The following is a 19,411-nucleotide window of genomic DNA, read 5'->3' as shown; positions in this document are numbered from 1 at the left end:
CAGTCCAAAGTTCCCGTGTGTTTCATAGTTATGCATAAGTCTGGGACATTGTAATCACTTGTGCCTTTTTTTAGTGATGTAGGACATTAATACATCCAAAGAGTTTAAAGAGAACTTGATACTAAATGATCCTTTCAGCAGTAGTGTTGCTGTAGGGAAAGCCACTATAAAGTGAAAAAAGCTATGAATTTTTGCAATAGAACAGAGGAGTGTATTCATGTAGTAGTGTATTCTGGCACATATATTGCCTGCTGGATATAGGCAAAGTTATAACAGTTCAGAGCAGTAAGATTCCTATCACTTAAGTAAGCCGCAGTAAGATTAACAGTTTAGGTGTTCTTTTACCTGTCTTAGCTGTGAGAGTGAATCTTTTGCAAGCCTTCAGTTTATTTAGGAAATCAGCAATTAGGGCACAGAAAGAAGAAGATGGGTAAAGTTAAACATTAATTGAGGCTAGCAATAGAGTATAAAAATGACTTTAATCAAGGATTCTACTCAGATCAGGGGATTCCAGTGAATAGCTTGATTTCCAGGCTAAATTGCTAATTTAGTAATTAATTGCTAATGGCTAATAGCTGACAATTTCAATGAACTTAAAGGACAGATAGAAACATCAAAAATACCAAGTTTCTGTACATTTTCTAGAACTGTAGCATCACTCAGGTTGGAAGGGATGCCTGGAGGTTTCTAGTTCAACCTCTTGCTTAAAGCAGAGTCAAGAGTGAATTCAGACCAGGTTGGTCAGGACTTTGTCCAGTCAGTTCTTGAAAACCTCCAAGGCTAGAGATACTCTATAGCTTCTCTGAGCATCCTATTTCAATGTTTAATTATCCTTATAGTTTTATGTCATTTGCAAACTTGATTAGAGTGCATACTATCTCCTCCCACAAGTCACAGGTAAAGATACTAAATGGGGTAGGTATCAGGATAAACCTCTGAGAAGCTCTGATTGTAACGAACCTCCATGTAGAATAAGACCATTAACCACTACTTTTCAAGCCCAAAATCCTGGCAGTTTTTGCTCATCTAGTAGTCTACCCACATAGAGCACAATGGCAAAGTCGGATATAATGGTGCTGGGAAAGACCGTATCAGAAGCCAAACTAAAGTCGAGGTACATCACATCCACTGCTCTCCCCTCATCCACAGGTTTAGTCATTCCATCATCGATGGTAGTCAGGTTGGTCAGGCATGATTCATCTAAGTCCAAGATTGAGGAACTTCTATTTCTGAATTTACCCTTGGACTTACTAAGGGCAAATCCAGGAGCAGAAGCTTCTCAGTCTCCTATTCCATAGAAGTCTGCTGTATGTTTGAGCTTGTCTATCAGGGATTCATATTCTCATGGAAACAGGTTTACAGGTAGAAGAGAGAGATCTAAATAGGTGCTCTCACTAACAAAAAGTCCCATGTGGACTTAGGAGTTACCTGTTCTGTTTGGCCAGCTGGCCAGTCTTCACATGCCGCCTGGTGGGCCACTCAGCACACACCTCTCGGAGTCAGCCACAGCATCGTGTAGCTTGAGGGTTATGAAAAGGAAGGGGAGGGCTGTGGGGGCTTAAGGAAACATATTAGTAGGTATACTGCTCATTTCCAAAGAGGGCATAATGGATTATAGCTATGGATATAAAGTAGTAAAGCAAGAATTCAGGCCTCCTTTGTGTCCAAAATAATATAAGAAACTGATCAAGGGGCATGTTCCTTTCCATTTGGCTAAAAATACATAGTTCTGTTTTTATGTTGTTTTTATAATATTGTCTGTAGATAGTAATTGCAGACAAAGTATTTGAGGGTGAGATTTTCAGACAAGAAAGTTGGAGTAAAGGGAGAAATCTGTTCATAACTTACCCTCTTGTGCCCAGGTATTTTAACATCTGGAATGTTGTGCTGCCTCTTGTAATACTTCTGCAATACTGTAACACAGCAGGATGCATTAATGAGAGTTTCAACCTTAAACCCACAACATCAATGAAATTTATAGTTGTCAGGCCGTTAACATTATTCAAACATAGTTTTTGTGGTTTCAATTCCCATTTTATGTTCATGTAGGAAGAAAAGTCATTGTGTTGACTAGCCATGAAGACAGATTCCTCCTTAGACTTGAAATTTCTATAAACCAATTAAGTATTGTTTATTACTCTTGACAGCATTCATAGTGTGCATTACAGGGGGGTTTTGTATTTGTATAAAAAGCAGTGCTAGACTCTCTCTCTTAATATTTCAACTGCTTTAATATTCTTGAGCACTAAAAGTGCCTTTCTCACGTTTTGGAAAATACCACAAAAATGTTCAAAGCAGAGAAGAAAAATGTACATAAAATCCAAGTGTATTTTTCTAGAATCATAAGTGCTGTCTAATATTCCACCTGATGAGAAAACTTGTTTTCAGGTGTTTCATGTTTCTCTACTCCTATATCTCAGTATGATCTTCTGACTTGTAGAGCAAGATGGCTGGAGAGCATAGAAAAGAACAGAGAATTTCTTGAAGGCAAAGATTTAAGAAAAAAATGTGGTGAACATTGTGATTAAGTCACTCTAGTAAACTAAAATAGTTAAATCTGCAACTGATTAAGTTAAAAGAAAAGAAGGGAAGTCAATATGTAAAAAAACGCACGTACAGTTACTCTTTCTGGTAAGGGAAACACAATTTGTTTCTTCTAGAAGCAAACAAGCACACAAAATTTACAATGTTCAGAAGTTCTGGGTTTTTATTATCTTAGGCTTTATGGTAATTCCAGAGCAATCTCAGAAAGTAGTAAAAATAAATCTACCTGTCTCTTGCTGTATCAACCTGGGTATTAGCAACTTCCCCATGTTATGTCTGTCTTAAAGAATTTCTCCATGGCTCTTAAAAGTGCAAACTCTGTGTCCAGTATGTTGCTCGTTGCTGCCAAGCCTCTAATAACTACAGTCATGTGCTCCGTTAATCATATCTCTTTGTTCTGGAAGCCTTTCTTTTGGTTTTATAATTGCTTTTTTTCTCCTCTCTTGTTATTTTTATCCCATCATTTCTGCGCTTGACTTTTTTTTTTTTTTTTTTTTTTTTTTTTGCCTATTTAACGACTAATATGAATGGAGACAGAACGGATACCTGCATATTTTGACAAAGCCTGTAACGTCTTGTAACTGTGCTTCCAAACTTAAATTAGATTTCCATGTTGCAATACCATGAACGCGGTGCTGTAACTGAAGTCTGTCCCAGAATACCGTGTTGAAGCCACCTGGGCATAAAGAACTACTCAGGGTTTTCTGCTGGGTCCCAGCCTAAGTGGAGGTGTGCTTTTAATGTTAAAGGTTGATGGTAAATAGATGATCCTAGTCTCAAAGAGTAATTCATAGTGTCCAAAGGAAAGAATTATGGAGCTATATTTCATGTGAAATGGAAGGGGACTGGCAGAGCGATCTTCTGGCCCTTGCTCTTTGAAAATGTCTCTCGCCGATTCTGTAATAATGTGGGAAAACATCTGTTGGGCTTTTTCTAGCATCCGACTGTTAAGGTTTCTGTCAGTTGGGGTTCAAATATTTATAATCAGTGAAGGCATTTATGATCCAATCTTTGCATGGGCCCTGAAATAACCATTTTGATGGTGGGCAGAGCGCGCCTGCCGTTTGAAAGGTATTCTGAGAGTTTGGGGGTCCTGCTTACGTCCTGCTCCTGACCCAGCGCCGGCAGCTGGCCGAGGCCCTCTCCTCACGCCGTGCAGGAGGAGAGAGGACGAGCCCCCTCGCTCCTCGCCTGCCGCTTGCTCGCGTTCAGAAGCGGGCCCGCTTTCCGCCTGTGTCGCAAATTCGGAGGAAACAGGTCTGAGTGATCCTCTGCTGATCTGGATAGCGCTTATCTCCAGGACAGGCCCACTTTTATGTGAACGAAGAGCGCTGTACTTGTGCCCGTCCTAGAAGCGGGGTTTAGCCTATAAATCACTTTCCGGGTTTACCGTGCTGGCGACATCTTGTTTATCTGTTTTATCTATTGTGTAAAATAGCTCTTCGCAAAAACACGAGGTGAAGAAGGATCATGGTACAGTTCAGATCTGCATTAAAGTGGCTTGAAGCAAGTTCTCACAGTAGGGTGGGTTTTTTTTTTTTTTTTTTTTTTTTTTTTTAGTCTAGCGTTGACTCATTTGGTGGTGTTAAAGTGCACTTTCTACTTATCCCCTGAGGAAAGCTAGTATTCTTTTAAGTGAAACTGTTTTAAAAGCAGAACACAAACCTAAAATAAGCCAGTGTTCTCTAGAGTTCTCAGAAGGTGTAGATTTATTTACTGTAGTTAAATCATAATTAGTTCTCAGGGGATAGTGTATCTTTTAAACTGCTTTATTGCCACCATATTGGTTTTCCAAATAATCAGAAACTGCTGCTGTTATATTCTGTAGTATGAACAAAAATTTGCTTTAAGTAGAAACAAATGTCTAGAATTGCTAGTTGTCACTTACTGAAGATAGTGACATACAAAAAATAAGCACTTCAAGAAAATGTGAAGAAATACAAAACGTGTGTTTTCAGAAGGCACCTTAAATGAACTAGTTATAACTTTTTTTCAGTATAATAGATACAGTAATATTTTACTTGATAGTTTTTCAATTAATCTTTTTTTAATACTTCAATATTACCTTATATTTAAACAGATTTTCATGAAAGCAGCTCAGTGTTCCAGCTGATAAGCTCTTTTTATTCTTTTTTTTCCAACTGTCAGGTTAATGTTCAAGTTGCCTGAGGAGATGGGTTTAATAGCAGTTGCTGTTCGACAGACACAAGGGAAAGGTCAGTGTGTTTCCTTCTAGTGCTAATAAATGTATCTTAAACATATGAAGTAGGACATTTTAATGTCACATAGCTGTGTTAAAGATATATGATGAGTATTTTTGATATAGTTTATTGAAAGGTGGTGCCCTCTTCTCCCACTTAAGCTGTGGTTGCAGACTTGTTTTTAGACCTAAGTTTTTAGAGACCAAAGTAAGCATTTTTAGGATGTTAGATGGCTTTTGCAGAAGTGATTTAGTGGGCTTCTAGTTTCTGCCAGAAAGTCCAGTCATGGAAGCTGCCATCACTGCATTTAGTGTAATACAAATCAGACCTCCAACTCAAAACTCCTGATTGACTTGCTCAGGTTGCTTGCATCTCCAGGACTGTCTTGATCTGTCCTGTGGGCTTTCACAGTCTTTTGCAGGTGAGTAGAAGCAGTTTCTGCCTGATTTCCAGGAAGATGCTAGCTCTGTTGTAAAAGCCATGCTTTTTTGATTAGAATAACACAGTGCCTAATCTACTAGCTCTTCTTAGCGCAGCTCTACATGAAAATGGTTGCCTCACTTTTGGCTCAGATCTGGCTTGTGTCCTGTTGAGTCACAACATGGACAGATTTTGTAGATATACACAAAGTAACTTCACAAAGATACTTAAAAATGCCTTAAAACACAGCTACAGAATACCAGAAAAATCCTTGAAGCAAGTCATTTGTGATGTTTTAAGAAAGTGAGTAGCAGGATGCACATTAAAAACGTGCCTTTTTTTAAAAAGGAAAAGCTTTGCACTTTAACCATTTTTATTTCAAAATTAGTTTGGAAATTCCTTTACAGGCCTTACTGTAGATTCTCAAATGGATACCATTGAATCTTTCTCGTTATTGTCTCCATTAACAAAGTGAGAATGTTTATACGTGTTTGTTTTCCTGTGTTGAAGTTAACTTTTTTCTCCTTTCCGCAGGTCGTGGTGGAAATGTTTGGCTCAGTCCCGTGGGCTGTGCACTGTCCACTTTACATATCACCATTCCTCTCTATTCCAACCTGGGCCAGAGAATCCCTTTCATTCAACATCTAGTGTCCTTGGCAGTGGTAGAATCAGTTAGATCAATACCAGGATACGAGGTATCTCATTTTAATTTATGTCAAAAATGCTGTTTCCAATTCTACTAAATGTAGATTTTAGCTCAGTATGTTGAATGACTGAATGCTTAATGTAGTTCTTCAGCACCAATTCAGTGGTAAACAACAGTGGTAAATTTAACCTTCTTAGTTAGTTAGTTAGTTATGTATATTAAGAGATCTGGTTTACATATGGTGAATACTCTATCCTGTCAAGCTGATTAAGAATATTACACTCATTTCACTCATAATCTGATGAAACTTAAGACTCTGTCTTCAGCAGTAAAGACAGTTTAATTTTGGTTTGTCTAACAATTTAGTTAATTTGTTTTGATTTTTGAAAGAGCTGAGGAAAAGGGAGGAGGGAAAATGAATAAAACTGACAAATCCTTTTCTGTTTTTTATTTTTTGATGGTGCAGTTTCAGTGGTCGCTTTATCCCTTCTGAAGAATTTTTCCAACCCTTGTTTAAGGTTGAAAACTGATTTCTAAAGCAAGAAGTTAGGAGTATTGCTCTCAAGAGGGAATCAAGTGTCCTGTCATCAGTATTAAAATGAAGAACCAGTCTTCTTCTTCACCTCATATATCTTCTTTTTAATGTTACCATTTCCTAATATTTGCTAACTATAAAACTTTGGTATTTTACAGAAGTAGTTAACTAAAGCATATGTTTCCTATATTACACAAAATCAATGACTTATACACATTTACACATGAACTTTATTATAGTGGCACCCAGTAGCTTTGCTGTAGTTTAGGGTCTGTCAGCCTTTCTATTAAAACCTTCTAACTTCAGTTCTTCATGACTTGACTATAAAAACAAAATGCTTCAGGCTAAAATTTGCAATATAAAATATTTGGCTAGGGGTGAATAATTTAACTATTTAAAATAGAAGGGACAGAGGACTTAGTTATATAAAATATGAGAGTCTGACTGAGGGAAGGAGTTAATTTATGAATCGAGGTGTTTTTGCTTCCGTATGCCTACCCTGGTGCACTATGGCATTTTTTATTTTACTCCATTCAAGAGGAAAAATGCAGCTGACATACTAAATATTAATATAAAAATAGAATGTATTGGTAATACATGTCCTGTGGTCCACCAAACTTATTTTGCTACTTGCTGTCTTTCCAGTAGTTTTTATGACCAAGACAAAGCTATTGAATCTATTTTACAATAGAGAAACACACATTAAAAATTCTTCTAGCAATTGTCTCAGAGGATATTTGGAAGGACTGAATTTTGCTGTTAGTGATCACAAAGGTAAATGAAATGGATACATGGTTGTTGATAATTCTACCATCACCCTAGGTTTGGAAAGAAAAAGCTCTTCTTTGTCATTGTTGAGAAGTCTTTTTTCTCTTCTTTTTTTCTGTGATAAGAAGGGAAATCAAATCCTTGAGAGGAGTTAAAATAGGGTACGGATCTAGACTCAAATTTATGTTAGAACAAGGAAACTCGAAAAAAAATTATCTGAAACTCAATGCCTACATTTACCCTTTAAGCCTAGGTAATGCAGAGCTTTTCCTTCTGTCAGATGAGCATACAGGGCATACAAACTGCAGAAGCTGGAAACAACAGGCTATGTTATAGCTGAGCTTTCATTCTTAGCTCCAGATTTCCATACCTTTGTGGGCATAGGTCAGAACCTTACTATTACTCTAACATACCTTGCTGCGGTTTATAATGCTCAAAGTCCATTTCAGGATTTCCATACGAAAGCATCAGATATGTGCGTCTCAGTTTCTCAGCCACTCATCATTTGTAAGACTCTGTTATTAATGTTCATAATTGCAAATAGACAGCAGTTGATGTCCTTGAGGGCAACTCTGGATTCTCAATGAGAAAGTCGGATAGTTCGATAGTGAGCAGATGTTGATGCTATGGATACAAGTAGCCCTTGTTTCCAGAGGACTTTTTGGTTTCGCATTCTGGGAACAGGAAAAATCTCTCTAGTGAGTTCCATTCTCATTGTATTTTTGTAACCTTCTCATAATTTCTTTGACACACTGGTAGTTGTGCAATACCTTTATCTTGTCGCTCTGTTTTGTGGCAAACAACTCAGGTCACCGCTGTGAAGATTATGGTGTGAAAATACCTGGGTGATTTGGTTACTCTCCATGCTTGCTAGTCGCTTCATTTGCAGTTCTAAGCGTCTTGTGTCTTACAGGTGTATGTTTTTCCTTAAATACAATCTACTGAATATATAGCGATTAATTTGCAGAAAGAATAGTGACCTCTCCTTTGTGTGCCTTCAGAGGGTCTCTTAACACTGGTTTAAGTGTGGAATACTTTGTATGTCTCAGGAGTCCTCTGTAAATGCTTTCACAATGTGAAGAGTCAAGTTGTCTTCTGTAATGAATATGAGTCAGTGATATTCACTTCGATATCTTTGATAGCAAAATCAGTTAGTGTTTCCTTTCACTGTATGCATAATGGACTCCTCTCTGGCCTTTAAATCTGTCAGGAAAGTAGCCATGGACCCAGGTGCAGTTTTCACACATCCTGTAGAGGGATTTCATAATCTACAATAGGGGGGAACGCGACTCTTGTAGTCCTGGAGCACCTCCCATAATTTGCCCCTTGGGATACAGTCATATGCAGTTTTTCAAACTCCAGGAAGCACATTTGCTTTCTTTTTGTGTTTAAGTAGCTGGTGCAAAGTTCAGTTCAGTTCTGTGGTTTCAACAAAAACCTCTCTATTGCACTGGAATGGTGTCATACAGCACAGTTTGTGTTTCCAGCTCCACGGTGTTGCTTGAGCATAGCTGCCGAAAGCGCGAATATTTTTAGGACGTTTGTGGAGTATTTACATAGTTGTGAACTGGAATTTTGCCTGTCTGCTGAATTTCCTTTCTGAAATTCAAGATGCCATTGTCTCCATGTCTGGTTTGTGCAAGGGTCCTCACATACAGCGTTGGTTTTACTGTGGACTTACTCTGATTGTTGTCAGGTCCATTATTGCTGCCACAGTTCTCATCTTTCTTGAGTGTATCTTTTCAAATCCTTAGTAGGCACTCATGAATGAGTGAACTGAATTTTATAAAACCTTACAATTTTGAGATGGTAAGTCTCTAATACGTATCTGAAGTCCCTCTTTTGGCTACTCTAAGCTGTTATTATCTACAAGAATTGTTTTTTTACTAAATGCTCACTTTTCTCCAGCAGCTGCCAGCTCCATAGTAAACCATATAACCATGTAACTATGACTTGGTCAGTAATGCTTGGGCAACACTTACGTAGGTTCTTATTATGAAGAGTGGTGGTATCATATTCAGTGTGGCAAAGAAGTACAGAAAATATAGAATATAAGGTGATGAAAAAGTCATATTCTTATAGGCAATTTCAGAGAGCCCGGTGTTTCTAAATGTTCTATATTCTTGCTTTTTTAGGGTATCGAACTGCGAGTAAAATGGCCAAACGATGTTTACTACAGTGATCTTATGAAGCTTGGTGGAGTTTTGGTAAATTCTACACTTGTTGAAACAACATTTCATGTACTTATTGGTAAATGTCTATTTTCAAGCTGTTTTATACTGCTTTTTCTAGAGACATTTGTCATTAATGCCTTTATGAGTTCAAATGATAAGGGCAAGAACAAATAATGACAGAGGCTTGAGAAAATAAAGCAGAATATTATATCAAAAAAAGCGGAAACGGTAAATGTCTCAACTCCTTGTAATAACTTCATGTGGTTGACAGGGAGATCCTAAATCCAGGCATTGGGGTTGGTATAGTGGGTTTCAAAGAAAAAGAAAAGGACGACATACATGTTACTGAAGTTTTCAGTTCAGCTTTGGTGCTTTTTTAATTTGTTCATAACTTTTTTCTGGTGATATCTTTCAAAAAATTGGAATATGTGAAGCAGTGAAGCAGCAGTGAAGTAACAATTTGATTACTTAGTCACTCTCTCATTAGTTCTCGGAAAAAGTAAAATTTGCAGTCATTGGGAAGGCTGGGGGAGCAAGGAATGATGATGATCTGTTTGTTCATTTATCTGGATTTTTTGAAGATGAAGAGTCTACCTAGAAGGCTGATTCTAAAAAGATAGCAAGGCCAGTCTCAGAAAGACTGTTCATGTATTTTCCAGCTGGTCCCAGTGCTTAAAACACTGTTTTAGTGTAAAGATGTTTGAGTGTACAAATAAGTATTGACATGTTTCTATCATTGTCCTGCCTTTTTCCAAGGCTGATAATTAGCCTGCTAATTGGTAAGGAATATTTTTCCCTTAAGCAGCAGCAGGTACAGATCTGCCACACATGCTCCGATACCTGCCACAGGAAGCTCAAGGTCCTCGTCCCCCCAAATAATCATCTATGTTATGTCTAAAAAAATAAAATGAAAGTTCCTTACCAAGTCTAGAAGGTTAAATAAGAAGCTGATTTGCATTTGAACAAAGCACAGTATATAAGTAAAGTATTTTGCAAAGAGAATATGGACAAGATACAGTTTCTGTCCAGAGGATGCAAATTTTAAGGTGCAAACAAGCAAAACAGCTGAAGTAGTCATCACCTTCTTCTATGAAACATGCTCAGCCATTAAATTTTCTGTTTAATTGTTATATCCCTGTTTTTAAAATAATCTACAAGTGCAGCATGGAAGTTGCACAGAGATGCTTAAAGAATCGCGCTGTGCCCTTTTAGGCCTTTACTGTTTCCATATACTTTTTCCAGAGCCTGTTCTAACCTGAGTTTATTACAGGGTAACACAAGAAAAGCAAAAATGGCTCAAAAAGTAGTTCATTGTATCAAATACCTATTTGCATATTATATTTTGATTTTTGACCTACAGTTTTGTAGCATAAAGACCAAAATACTCAAATGCAAGTGGATACTTACTCTTTGTATTCTCTCTAATGTCCATAGGAATCATCTTGGTGAGGTTAGGTCAAAGGTATATACAAAGATGTACATTTTCGTCAAGGTACTTGCTGTTGGTAGCTTCTAAGATTAAAAGTTTTTTGTCACATATTACTCCAAGGATCTTCTCCATGGTCTCAGTGATGGTGTTGAGCATTGCGGTGGGTGATTCGTGGTATCTAACAGTTCTTGTGTTAGTCATAGCAGCGAGATCAAACTTCCACAACTGGAAAAATGAGCCAAATGCATCATCCACTTTCTACAGTCATGCAGATTCCTTTCCTAGATCTTGCTGGTGCTGGGTACTCAGAAAGGTTGCAGGTGTGGGGGTACAAAATCAGAGGCCACCTGCAGAGCCCCATTGCCAGGAGAAGTACCTCAGAAGAATAAGGCAAAAGACAAACCTGCCCTTTCATCTGTATCGTGTGTTGCGGCTTCGCAGGTGATGCAGTTTATGTAGTGACAGGGTTGTCAAGACTGTCTGCTTATACCTTGGTTTCTTTTAAAAGACACATACTTTCAATATTAAAAAAAAAATGGGGGGAAGATCTTAGTTATTGGGGGACTTTAAGAAGAGGAATTCTGCAGAAGACTATACTTCATTAATGTAAGGGCCAGATTCAGAAAGGACCTAGGTAGCAGAACATAAGTGGAATGTAAGGGGCAGAACCTACAGACTCGACCTACAAAAGCTCTGCCACGTGCTCACGCATCTAGGGACACGTCTGTTCGATGTGGTGGAGAGCAGTGAACAGATGCTCAAGCTACTGAACATGGTGCTAGCCCTAGAACCGGAAAACATGTAGCTATCAACACACTGCAGGGTTGGTGCCAAACATGCATTTCTCCAGTAGGCAGTGCAACGAGGCCCCAAGAGTCTTGAGCACCTAATATATTTCTAACTAACTCTCGGCGATTTTGCCACGATGCTGCAGCCCGCAGGAGGGCTCAAAGGCCCCATGACGCACCCTGACAGCACTGAGCGCAGCATGATGCCGTCGTTCTTTCTTCACTTGTTCCGTACCCGAGTGCGGACAGCGGAGCTGCCATCTGTTAGCGTGGCACTTTTCTTCTTCCAGGGAATTTCCTCTGCCTCTTTCTGATAATGCACTTCCCTGCTTTCAGAGGAATCGATATATTGGCATTGATGGCACTGTGGCTTTCTCTGTGGGCGTTGAAAATGAAGAACTCCTTTTCACTGGAGAGAATCTTCTCATAATTAATATGAATTCTCTATATGAACACTCTCATTAATGCCAAATTTACAAAACAGTCCATGTGGAGCTTCCTACAGAGGAAGGTGTGGTATGGTTGAACCTGATGGACAGGACTGGTGTTTTATCCCAAATTCTGAGGACATTAGGAAAAATAAGCAAACAGGTAATACAATATATTTCCAAACATCCCTTGAAGCCTATTTCAGCAGACTGCAAAAAAGGCCTCAGGAGCCATATTTAAATAAGAAAGGCATTTTGCCAACATTATTCTAGATGGAGGAATCTCAGAGACTTCTGAAGGTTGTGCTGTGGTAAGAGAGATTAAGCAAACTGGAGTCTTACCCCACAAACTTAAATCTTCTGGGCTTTTCACAGCAGGGCAAACAAGGCTTGTCAGCTGAGTAAAAAGGCTTAATTTTCAGAAAAGGAAATCAGCTAGCTGTAGTAAACAGAAAGGACTCTTAATTAAATTCGAGACTGAAAGATAAAACTTCATCTCAGAATATGATCAGCGATTTGCTCTCAAATAGCTGATTGCCTATTAGCAAATGAAAGGTTTTCCCACTTCAACGTTGCCAACCAATGTGTAACTAACATGCAGGTTAGCAGTTACCTTCTGCCAAAACCCCGCTGGTAGAGTGTTGTTTTGTTGAAAGGATTGCATTGGTTTTGCCCCTACAGTGTGGAGGAAGCATTTTAAGGACAAGAAACATACAGGATCTGGACTGTGATCTGTAATTATGCTACTAGGAAGATTCAGACATCTAAGAGAGTGAAGAAAAATGTTTGCTGGAAATATCCTTAGTGATCATTGCATCAACTAGTTGAGAAAAATTACTAACTTTTTAATGGTAATAAAATATTCACATTTACAGAAAAATGAACGTTTTATGTCCTATTCTTTTGATTTGTCTTCCTTAGGCTTTGGATTTAATGTGAGTAACAGCAACCCCACCATATGCATCAACGATCTCATCAAAAAATACAATAAGGAAGAGGGGACGCAACTGAAGCCTTTAACTACAGACTGTCTTATTGCAAGAACTGTAACTGTACTGGAGAAGCTAATAGATATTTTTCAGGAGAAAGGGCCCAATGGAGTTCTTCACCGTTACTACAAATACTGGATACACAGGTAAGTGTAACTTTCTGTTCTTCTCTAACTTTCTTTTAAGAAGGTTGGAAATAACTCAATTATAACTAATTCTGCAGAAAGAAATGAAAGCAAGGAATAAAACATGCTCCTGAAAAACCAAAAGAACCAGTGAAATGAGAATTAAAAGTATTCTGTTAGACAGTAGTCCTCTATCCTGTTTTTAGTTGTTTGTGAAGTCTCATCCAGTTAACTCATAACTACCCGGTTCTCTTTATTTGCAGTGGCAAGCAAGTCCGTCTCCACAGCGAGGAGGGCCCGGTTGCGTGGATAGTCGGGATAGATGATTGTGGGTTCCTTCAAGTTCACGAGGAAGGCAAAGGCATAGAGTCTGTGCACCCGGACGGCAACTCTTTTGACATGATGAAAAACCTGATAGTCCCAAAGCAATCGTAGTCCTCCGAGCTGACAGTGCAAAAGGCGGTTCCCTAGTATTTGGCATTGTGCAGCTAAACATGCTTAAGGGTGGCAAGGGTAGCTTATGGCTTGGTAGCTTTTTTTTTCTGATTTCTGATATCTCTGTTCTTTGACATGGATAATATCAGTGCTTTAAGAAAAAGTAATTACCTCATTGCTGAAGATCTTTATTCTGCCAAAGTAATTAAAAAAAATTACCTTGCTATTCTTTGTAAGCATCTGTTCTTTAATAGGAATCTGACTGCAAAGGAGTACTTTGCAATGAACAGAACTTACTGTTCATTTACACACTGTATTTAAGAAACTGAAGTAGCTAAATATTTCATTTTCAAAACATGTCTGTGAGCTTTCAATGTGCTTTAACACAATGCAGTACAATCTTTAAATTCTTTTCTGCTTTTCTTCTAAGTAAATTCTGTTTTATGCATTGTCCGTGGTGGGCTAGAAAGAGCTCATCATCTATTGCTGGATTACTAGGCTTAACATGCTCTATATTCAGATTCAAGTCTAAGAAAAAAAAGCCCATTGAAGCTTTGCGAATTCGTTTTTTCTCCGTGAGGGCCTGTATAACAGTTTACCATCCCATGCTTCGATCTTGGGTCTGCACCTCTGTCATGGTTGCCGTGTGTCTTTGGGGAGTTTTCAGTCAGCACCTAAGAACTGTGGTTATTTATACAGATTTATTTGTACCGTGCTATTCTTAGTCAGTTGGATCTGAATAAATCATCTCCCGCCTCCTTTGAATCACAGTCCCAAGAGGTTTAGCGCCTGTAAGGATTGCCCGCTGGAGGCTGTAACTGATGTGTCACTTGGCTACAGTGCCCTTACCCAGGTTTTTGTAGGCGTTTTCCCAGTCAGGGGAGGGAAGTCTAATGGCTGAGAAGTCAATAGTAATTCTCTTGTACTGGTAGCGAAGGTAAGAGGTTGAAAGGAGAAAACGCGCTGCTCTCAAGCTCTCTGCTGTAAAACGCTTCTGCAGGGAGAAAGACAGGACGTGCATTTGCCTGTATTGAAGTTCTCTTCCGTTGTTGCTGTTTTCACAGCGCGTCCCAAAGCAGGGCAGCAGGTCGTGCTGCTGGCCCTGAAAGGCAAGAGCTGTAACACCTCGCCCCTTGCCGGGGAAGAGATGTTCTCGGGCTGCCACGCGGCCGGGGCCGGGGCACCAGGCTGGCCCGGCCCTGCACGGGGAGCGTCCAGCGCGAGCCGCTGCGCGACAGGCTGGTCGCTGGGTCTTTCTCTGGGGGAACGCGAATTCGCAGCAACACACTCGTCGCCGCCAGGGCGCTGACTTCACGCAGCTCTCCACAAACGAAAGTCTGTTGTAGGTGTGACGGGGCCGGCTTCGTTTCCCTCGGTACCATTGCCTCGGCCCTACGGGAGGTGGATCAGCCAAACCGGTCTCCGCAAGACGCTTGTGTCCGCTAGGCAGAAGTGGTTGTTAGGTTAACTTTCGCCTCCTGAACAACCTGGACGTGTTAGTGGAGCATTCCTGTTACAAAGTCAAGAAGTCTTGAAGCGAGGAAGCTAATCTGTAATGGCAATTTAGAGCTATCCATACATATTGGGGTTTAGGCATTTTGGCAGCAAGTGCCAGAAAGAAATTGAGTTCTTCCTATTATAGTTAGGATTTTATGCTCCATATGACAGTATGTTTCTGTGTGTGCCTGGTTGTCTGTCCCCTGCGGTGTCGTTGTCCCTGGAGGTCTGCAGCGTACAAGATTGAGCAGCAACATTTCATAAAAGTTTATGGTGGAGTGTAAACAGCTGTTAATTGGCTTAGTTAACATAATATGCATGAACACCCATTTTTGTTTTTCCCCACCAGATACTGATGAAAAGGAAACTGTATTTTAATTTCAAAACTGCTTTGGGCTGTTAACCTTTGGCAGCAACCTTTATTTCAGAGTCAAATACTGACGCATGTTACAATCAAATGAAACTTGAGTTTCTGTTAATAAAAGTTGGAATACAGAAAAGGCTCTGTTTTTTTATATTGGAAAAAGTAGAAGAGAGAAAAAGTAGAAAAGAAATGAAGACAAACACGGAAAATGTGCGAAAGTGTATGGATATCTTTGTTGTTTCACTTCTTTTCTACTTTTACCTTCAGAGAGCTTATGAGCAATGAATGCTGCCGCTGGTCAGCTGTGGAAAGCATAGTTCTGGTACGTTTTTTTCCCACCACAGAGTTTTAAGAGGCTTTAGCTCTGTCTCTCAATCCGAAATGTGCAGCTGAAACTCCCTCTCTATTTCGGTACCATAGAATATGCCTGCAGGAAACGCCTTTGCTTTTACTCAGCTTCCAGAGAGACTGGTAAGTGCCTCTGCAGATGTCTTTCAATGACCAGGTCATGCATCAGGTTTTGATTTGTATTGCTGCCTTAAAACATGCTCTCCCTGCGCTAGGGACAGGTACAGTAGAAGGATGATGGGGAAGAAATGATAAAACATGCTGTTGTGTAAGGGCAAAACGGAGTACCTGCAAAATTTCACTTAGCTAAGCTGTCACAGACTCTGAACAGCAGGCAGATTTATTTTTTTAGTAGTAAAATGCTGCAGTCTTTCATGGCTGCTATCTATCCGTTTTGAATTTCTTCATAGCCTTCTTAATGAAAAGCATATTTTGTTCTTATTTTAAACTGTAAGATTATTCTGAAAAAAGTCTGCATTTGAAAAAAGCTTAGCATTTTATTTCCTTTCTGTAAATGAGAACTGGATATGTGGAAATTTTAAGTGTAGACATGCTGCAACACAGCTAGATGGTCTACACCACTTTGGTTTTACACTTCTTAGTGGCCTGTCCTTATGTGTATAAAACTCTGTTGTCTTGAGGAGAGGAAACAACCTTGAGTTAGATGAAACATTTGTTAGAACCTGACTTTTGCTTCAGATATACCAAAGAACTGCACAAAGAAAATTCCTGTTTTATCCAGAACAGCTGAATAAGGTCATTGTGCCTAGCAGCTGTTAATGTCAAGAAAGCCAATGAACCTTCTTATACCACACTCAAGGTATATGGGGAAGACGGCCAGTAATCTTGCTTGGCACACCAAGAAAGCCACAACATTTTACTGTGAAAATCATTTTTATTGTTGTTCTTTAGGTACAGACAGACAAATGTGGTGCAGAACAGTCTCTTGACATAGGTATGGAGAATCAGACAACTCCAGATCCAGAAGTAAAGCACTGAAAATTTTTAATTCTGTTAAAATGTCTAGATTAGTAAAACACCGCTTTCATTGTGAGGCTGTCATATCTTAAACCATTTTCTTGATGAAGTGCTTTCAGAAATCATCTACCGTGGTGCCCGTATTTCTGTGACTTCAGTTTTTACACGTTGTGAAAATACTTATAGGTTGTTTTATTGATAGGAAAACTCCTGCAGAGCATGTAGAGTGCATTGGCTTGTGTCTGTGTTCAGAAAAATTAATCAGGTTGTGTTCAGACGAAACCAATGTAGTTTCCAAAGGTTTGAAAAAAATTATTATAATATACTTAAATTTAAGAGTTGAAGCACGTCTCATGACTATTAAAATGTTTTATAAGACTTCAGAGCATTTTTGAATATATAGTTAGGAAATATATTTCAAGGGCTATTATATAGAAATAGTATTAAAGCATTTAATGCAACTTTTATTTCTTTGCTCTAATTCAGCTGCAAGACTTCAGAAGTCTTGGAAAAAGTCCTCTCTACAACTGCTTTGGAATATGTGATAGCTCTGTAAAAAAAATTTTGAAATGCAGCTTGAGATCTGGCATGAAAACAATTTGTGCTACGAAGAGTTGATTCCTGGGGGGAGCTGGTTGAAAGAAGCGTTTGCATGCAGATGTTACTGTAGTGATGCATAGCACTGCTCAGACACCAAAGAAATTAAATGTAGACTGAGGTGAGAGCAGAGAACATAAACGGTGGCATTCAGCAGGCTGTGGCCGTGCAATAAACAAAAAAGAACTGCAGTGAAGAACTGTAAACTGATGTTGCATTTGGACATTTTGCATTAGCATGTTTCATTAGCGACTCTGGCTTATTATCAGTCCTCCAAGACTATTCATTTAAAATGTAATGTGTGACTAAAATAGAATAAATTAAATTCTTGTATTTTGTAGCACATGAACTGTCATATATTATTACAAATTAAATAAAGTTAAAAAATACATGTTATTCTTACTGAAGCTTTGTGTTTAAAAAGAAATCAAACTCATTATTCCTTTGGCTACAGGATTTTATTAATATTTTAACAGTTTTGTTTTACATAATAAATAAGCAAAAATGCTTTACATTTTTAGGGAATACATACATAATTCTGAGCATTAATAGGTTGTTTGTTTTGCGTGCTTTTTCACCTACATTTGCCAGATAGCTCATACCTGCATCATATAAAAAAAAGCAAAATCTAATGTTCAGGGAAAAAATGGAGTAAGTTTTCTCTGTGTTTTTTGAAGTATAACTGAAAGGTTGAAAAAATACTTCATGTCATGTTTTGTGATTTTTAGGGAAATACTATATTCTGACAGGTATCCCATTCATAAAAATAGCAGTTCCATTTTACGTCACGGATATGTTCTCAGAATTTAAACCTATCATCCACTGTGCTTAATTTCATTAAATTACTTCTATAACTTCTTTGAAACTACAGGCTATTGTGATCTGGGGAGAAGTCAGTTACCTTATCACCCTAGGAACATTGCAGTGTTTCTGTTAATACAATAAAAGCTCTGAGACATCAATACAGGATTAATGTTTCCAACTTTACTACTTAGAAAAATATTCTTTCTCTCCCTCTCTCTCTCTCTCTCTCTCTCGCTTGCTTACTATGCCTAAACTCCCCTAAGACTTAAAATCCTATCAAGTCACATGATAAAGATACCTACTTCATGTGTCCAGACAGTAAGTGCGTCCATCAAGTAAGTATGCTAGAGAGAAATGAGGTTACTTTTCACAACGCATTCCAATTCACACTCTACTTATGTAACATAATTTTTTCCAATTATTAAAAACATTGCCACTGTCAAAGGCTGTAGCACACACTGCATTAGGTGTATACTAGGAACATCTGCAGTCTAACTGACTAAAAGTCTATGTTTTTCTCTCAATCTAATTTACTCGCATTCCAGATGTGAATATGCAATTGGTGTTTCTATTTTGGAATGGCAGGAAAAATGTTTCACACGTTTTTTTAATCACAGATCTTTTCTGAAACCTACTCTGTATTATCAAATGTGAATGCATAATTGAGTCGTTATTTGCTAGCAGGGAAAATTCATGTATCTGAATATCGTACACTGTAAAACATCTGTGGGAGAATGATGGAACACCTCCTTTACTCGTGCTCGCTGAATAAAGCCTGAAAGTGTGAATAACAAGGTAGACACTGGAAAATATTTTGTGGTATTTACCTGAAAATATCAATGGCATTTTTTAACTGAGACCTAATTTGTATGTTCCCGAAAACATGTTTTTATAATGAGACGTACTTACAAGAACCAAAAAATACAGCAGACTGACTTTGTGTGCAGCAATACCACTAATGAGGTATAAAGTATAGTATGAAATAGTCATGCATCAGGTTTCTTTTTAATGATGCAAACAATGTCAGTTAGTCCTTTATAGGGCATGTTTTTAATTTAACAAAATTAACATACAAGTCTTAGCATAATTGTATCTTTCAAGAAGTCAGGTCCCTTCACTAGTAACACTGGTGGGGAAGGCTATTAAACAAAGCCGCTGTGAAGCAGCTTTGCGTCTCATCGTTTCAATTTTTAAAGCCAGAATGATAATAAAATTCACTTACAGCATTTCGTCAGGACTGCTACCTTCTCCAGTTTTAGAAGAACCACAGAGTACAATTATACTGAATATGTTGATATGGCTTAGCTTTTTTTGTTAAAAATTCAGTATTTTGGTAATGGG

At 38.5% G+C, this 19,411-nt stretch overlaps 1 protein-coding gene across 2 annotated transcripts in view; it reads left to right on the top strand.

Moving 5' to 3' along the window:
- Positions 1–13,706, top strand: part of HLCS (holocarboxylase synthetase) — a 127,166-nt gene extending 113,460 nt beyond the window's left edge. For both annotated transcript variants that reach the window (XM_062598816.1, XM_062598808.1), the window contains exons 7-11: positions 4,693–4,760; positions 5,700–5,860; positions 9,250–9,364; positions 12,855–13,068; positions 13,311–13,706. In XM_062598816.1, the coding sequence (XP_062454800.1) occupies positions 4,693–4,760; positions 5,700–5,860; positions 9,250–9,364; positions 12,855–13,068; positions 13,311–13,482 (730 nt within the window). In that variant the 3' untranslated portion in view covers positions 13,483–13,706. The remainder of the gene's footprint in view (positions 1–4,692; positions 4,761–5,699; positions 5,861–9,249; positions 9,365–12,854; positions 13,069–13,310) is intronic.
- The last annotated feature ends 5,705 nt before the right edge of the window (positions 13,707–19,411 follow it).

The sequence above is a fragment of the Rhea pennata genome, chromosome 1 (assembly GCF_028389875.1).
Source record: "Rhea pennata isolate bPtePen1 chromosome 1, bPtePen1.pri, whole genome shotgun sequence".
NCBI lineage: Eukaryota > Metazoa > Chordata > Aves > Rheiformes > Rheidae > Rhea > Rhea pennata.
Note: the sequence above shows the minus strand (reverse complement) of the source record. Positions and strands in the feature narration are given on the sequence as shown.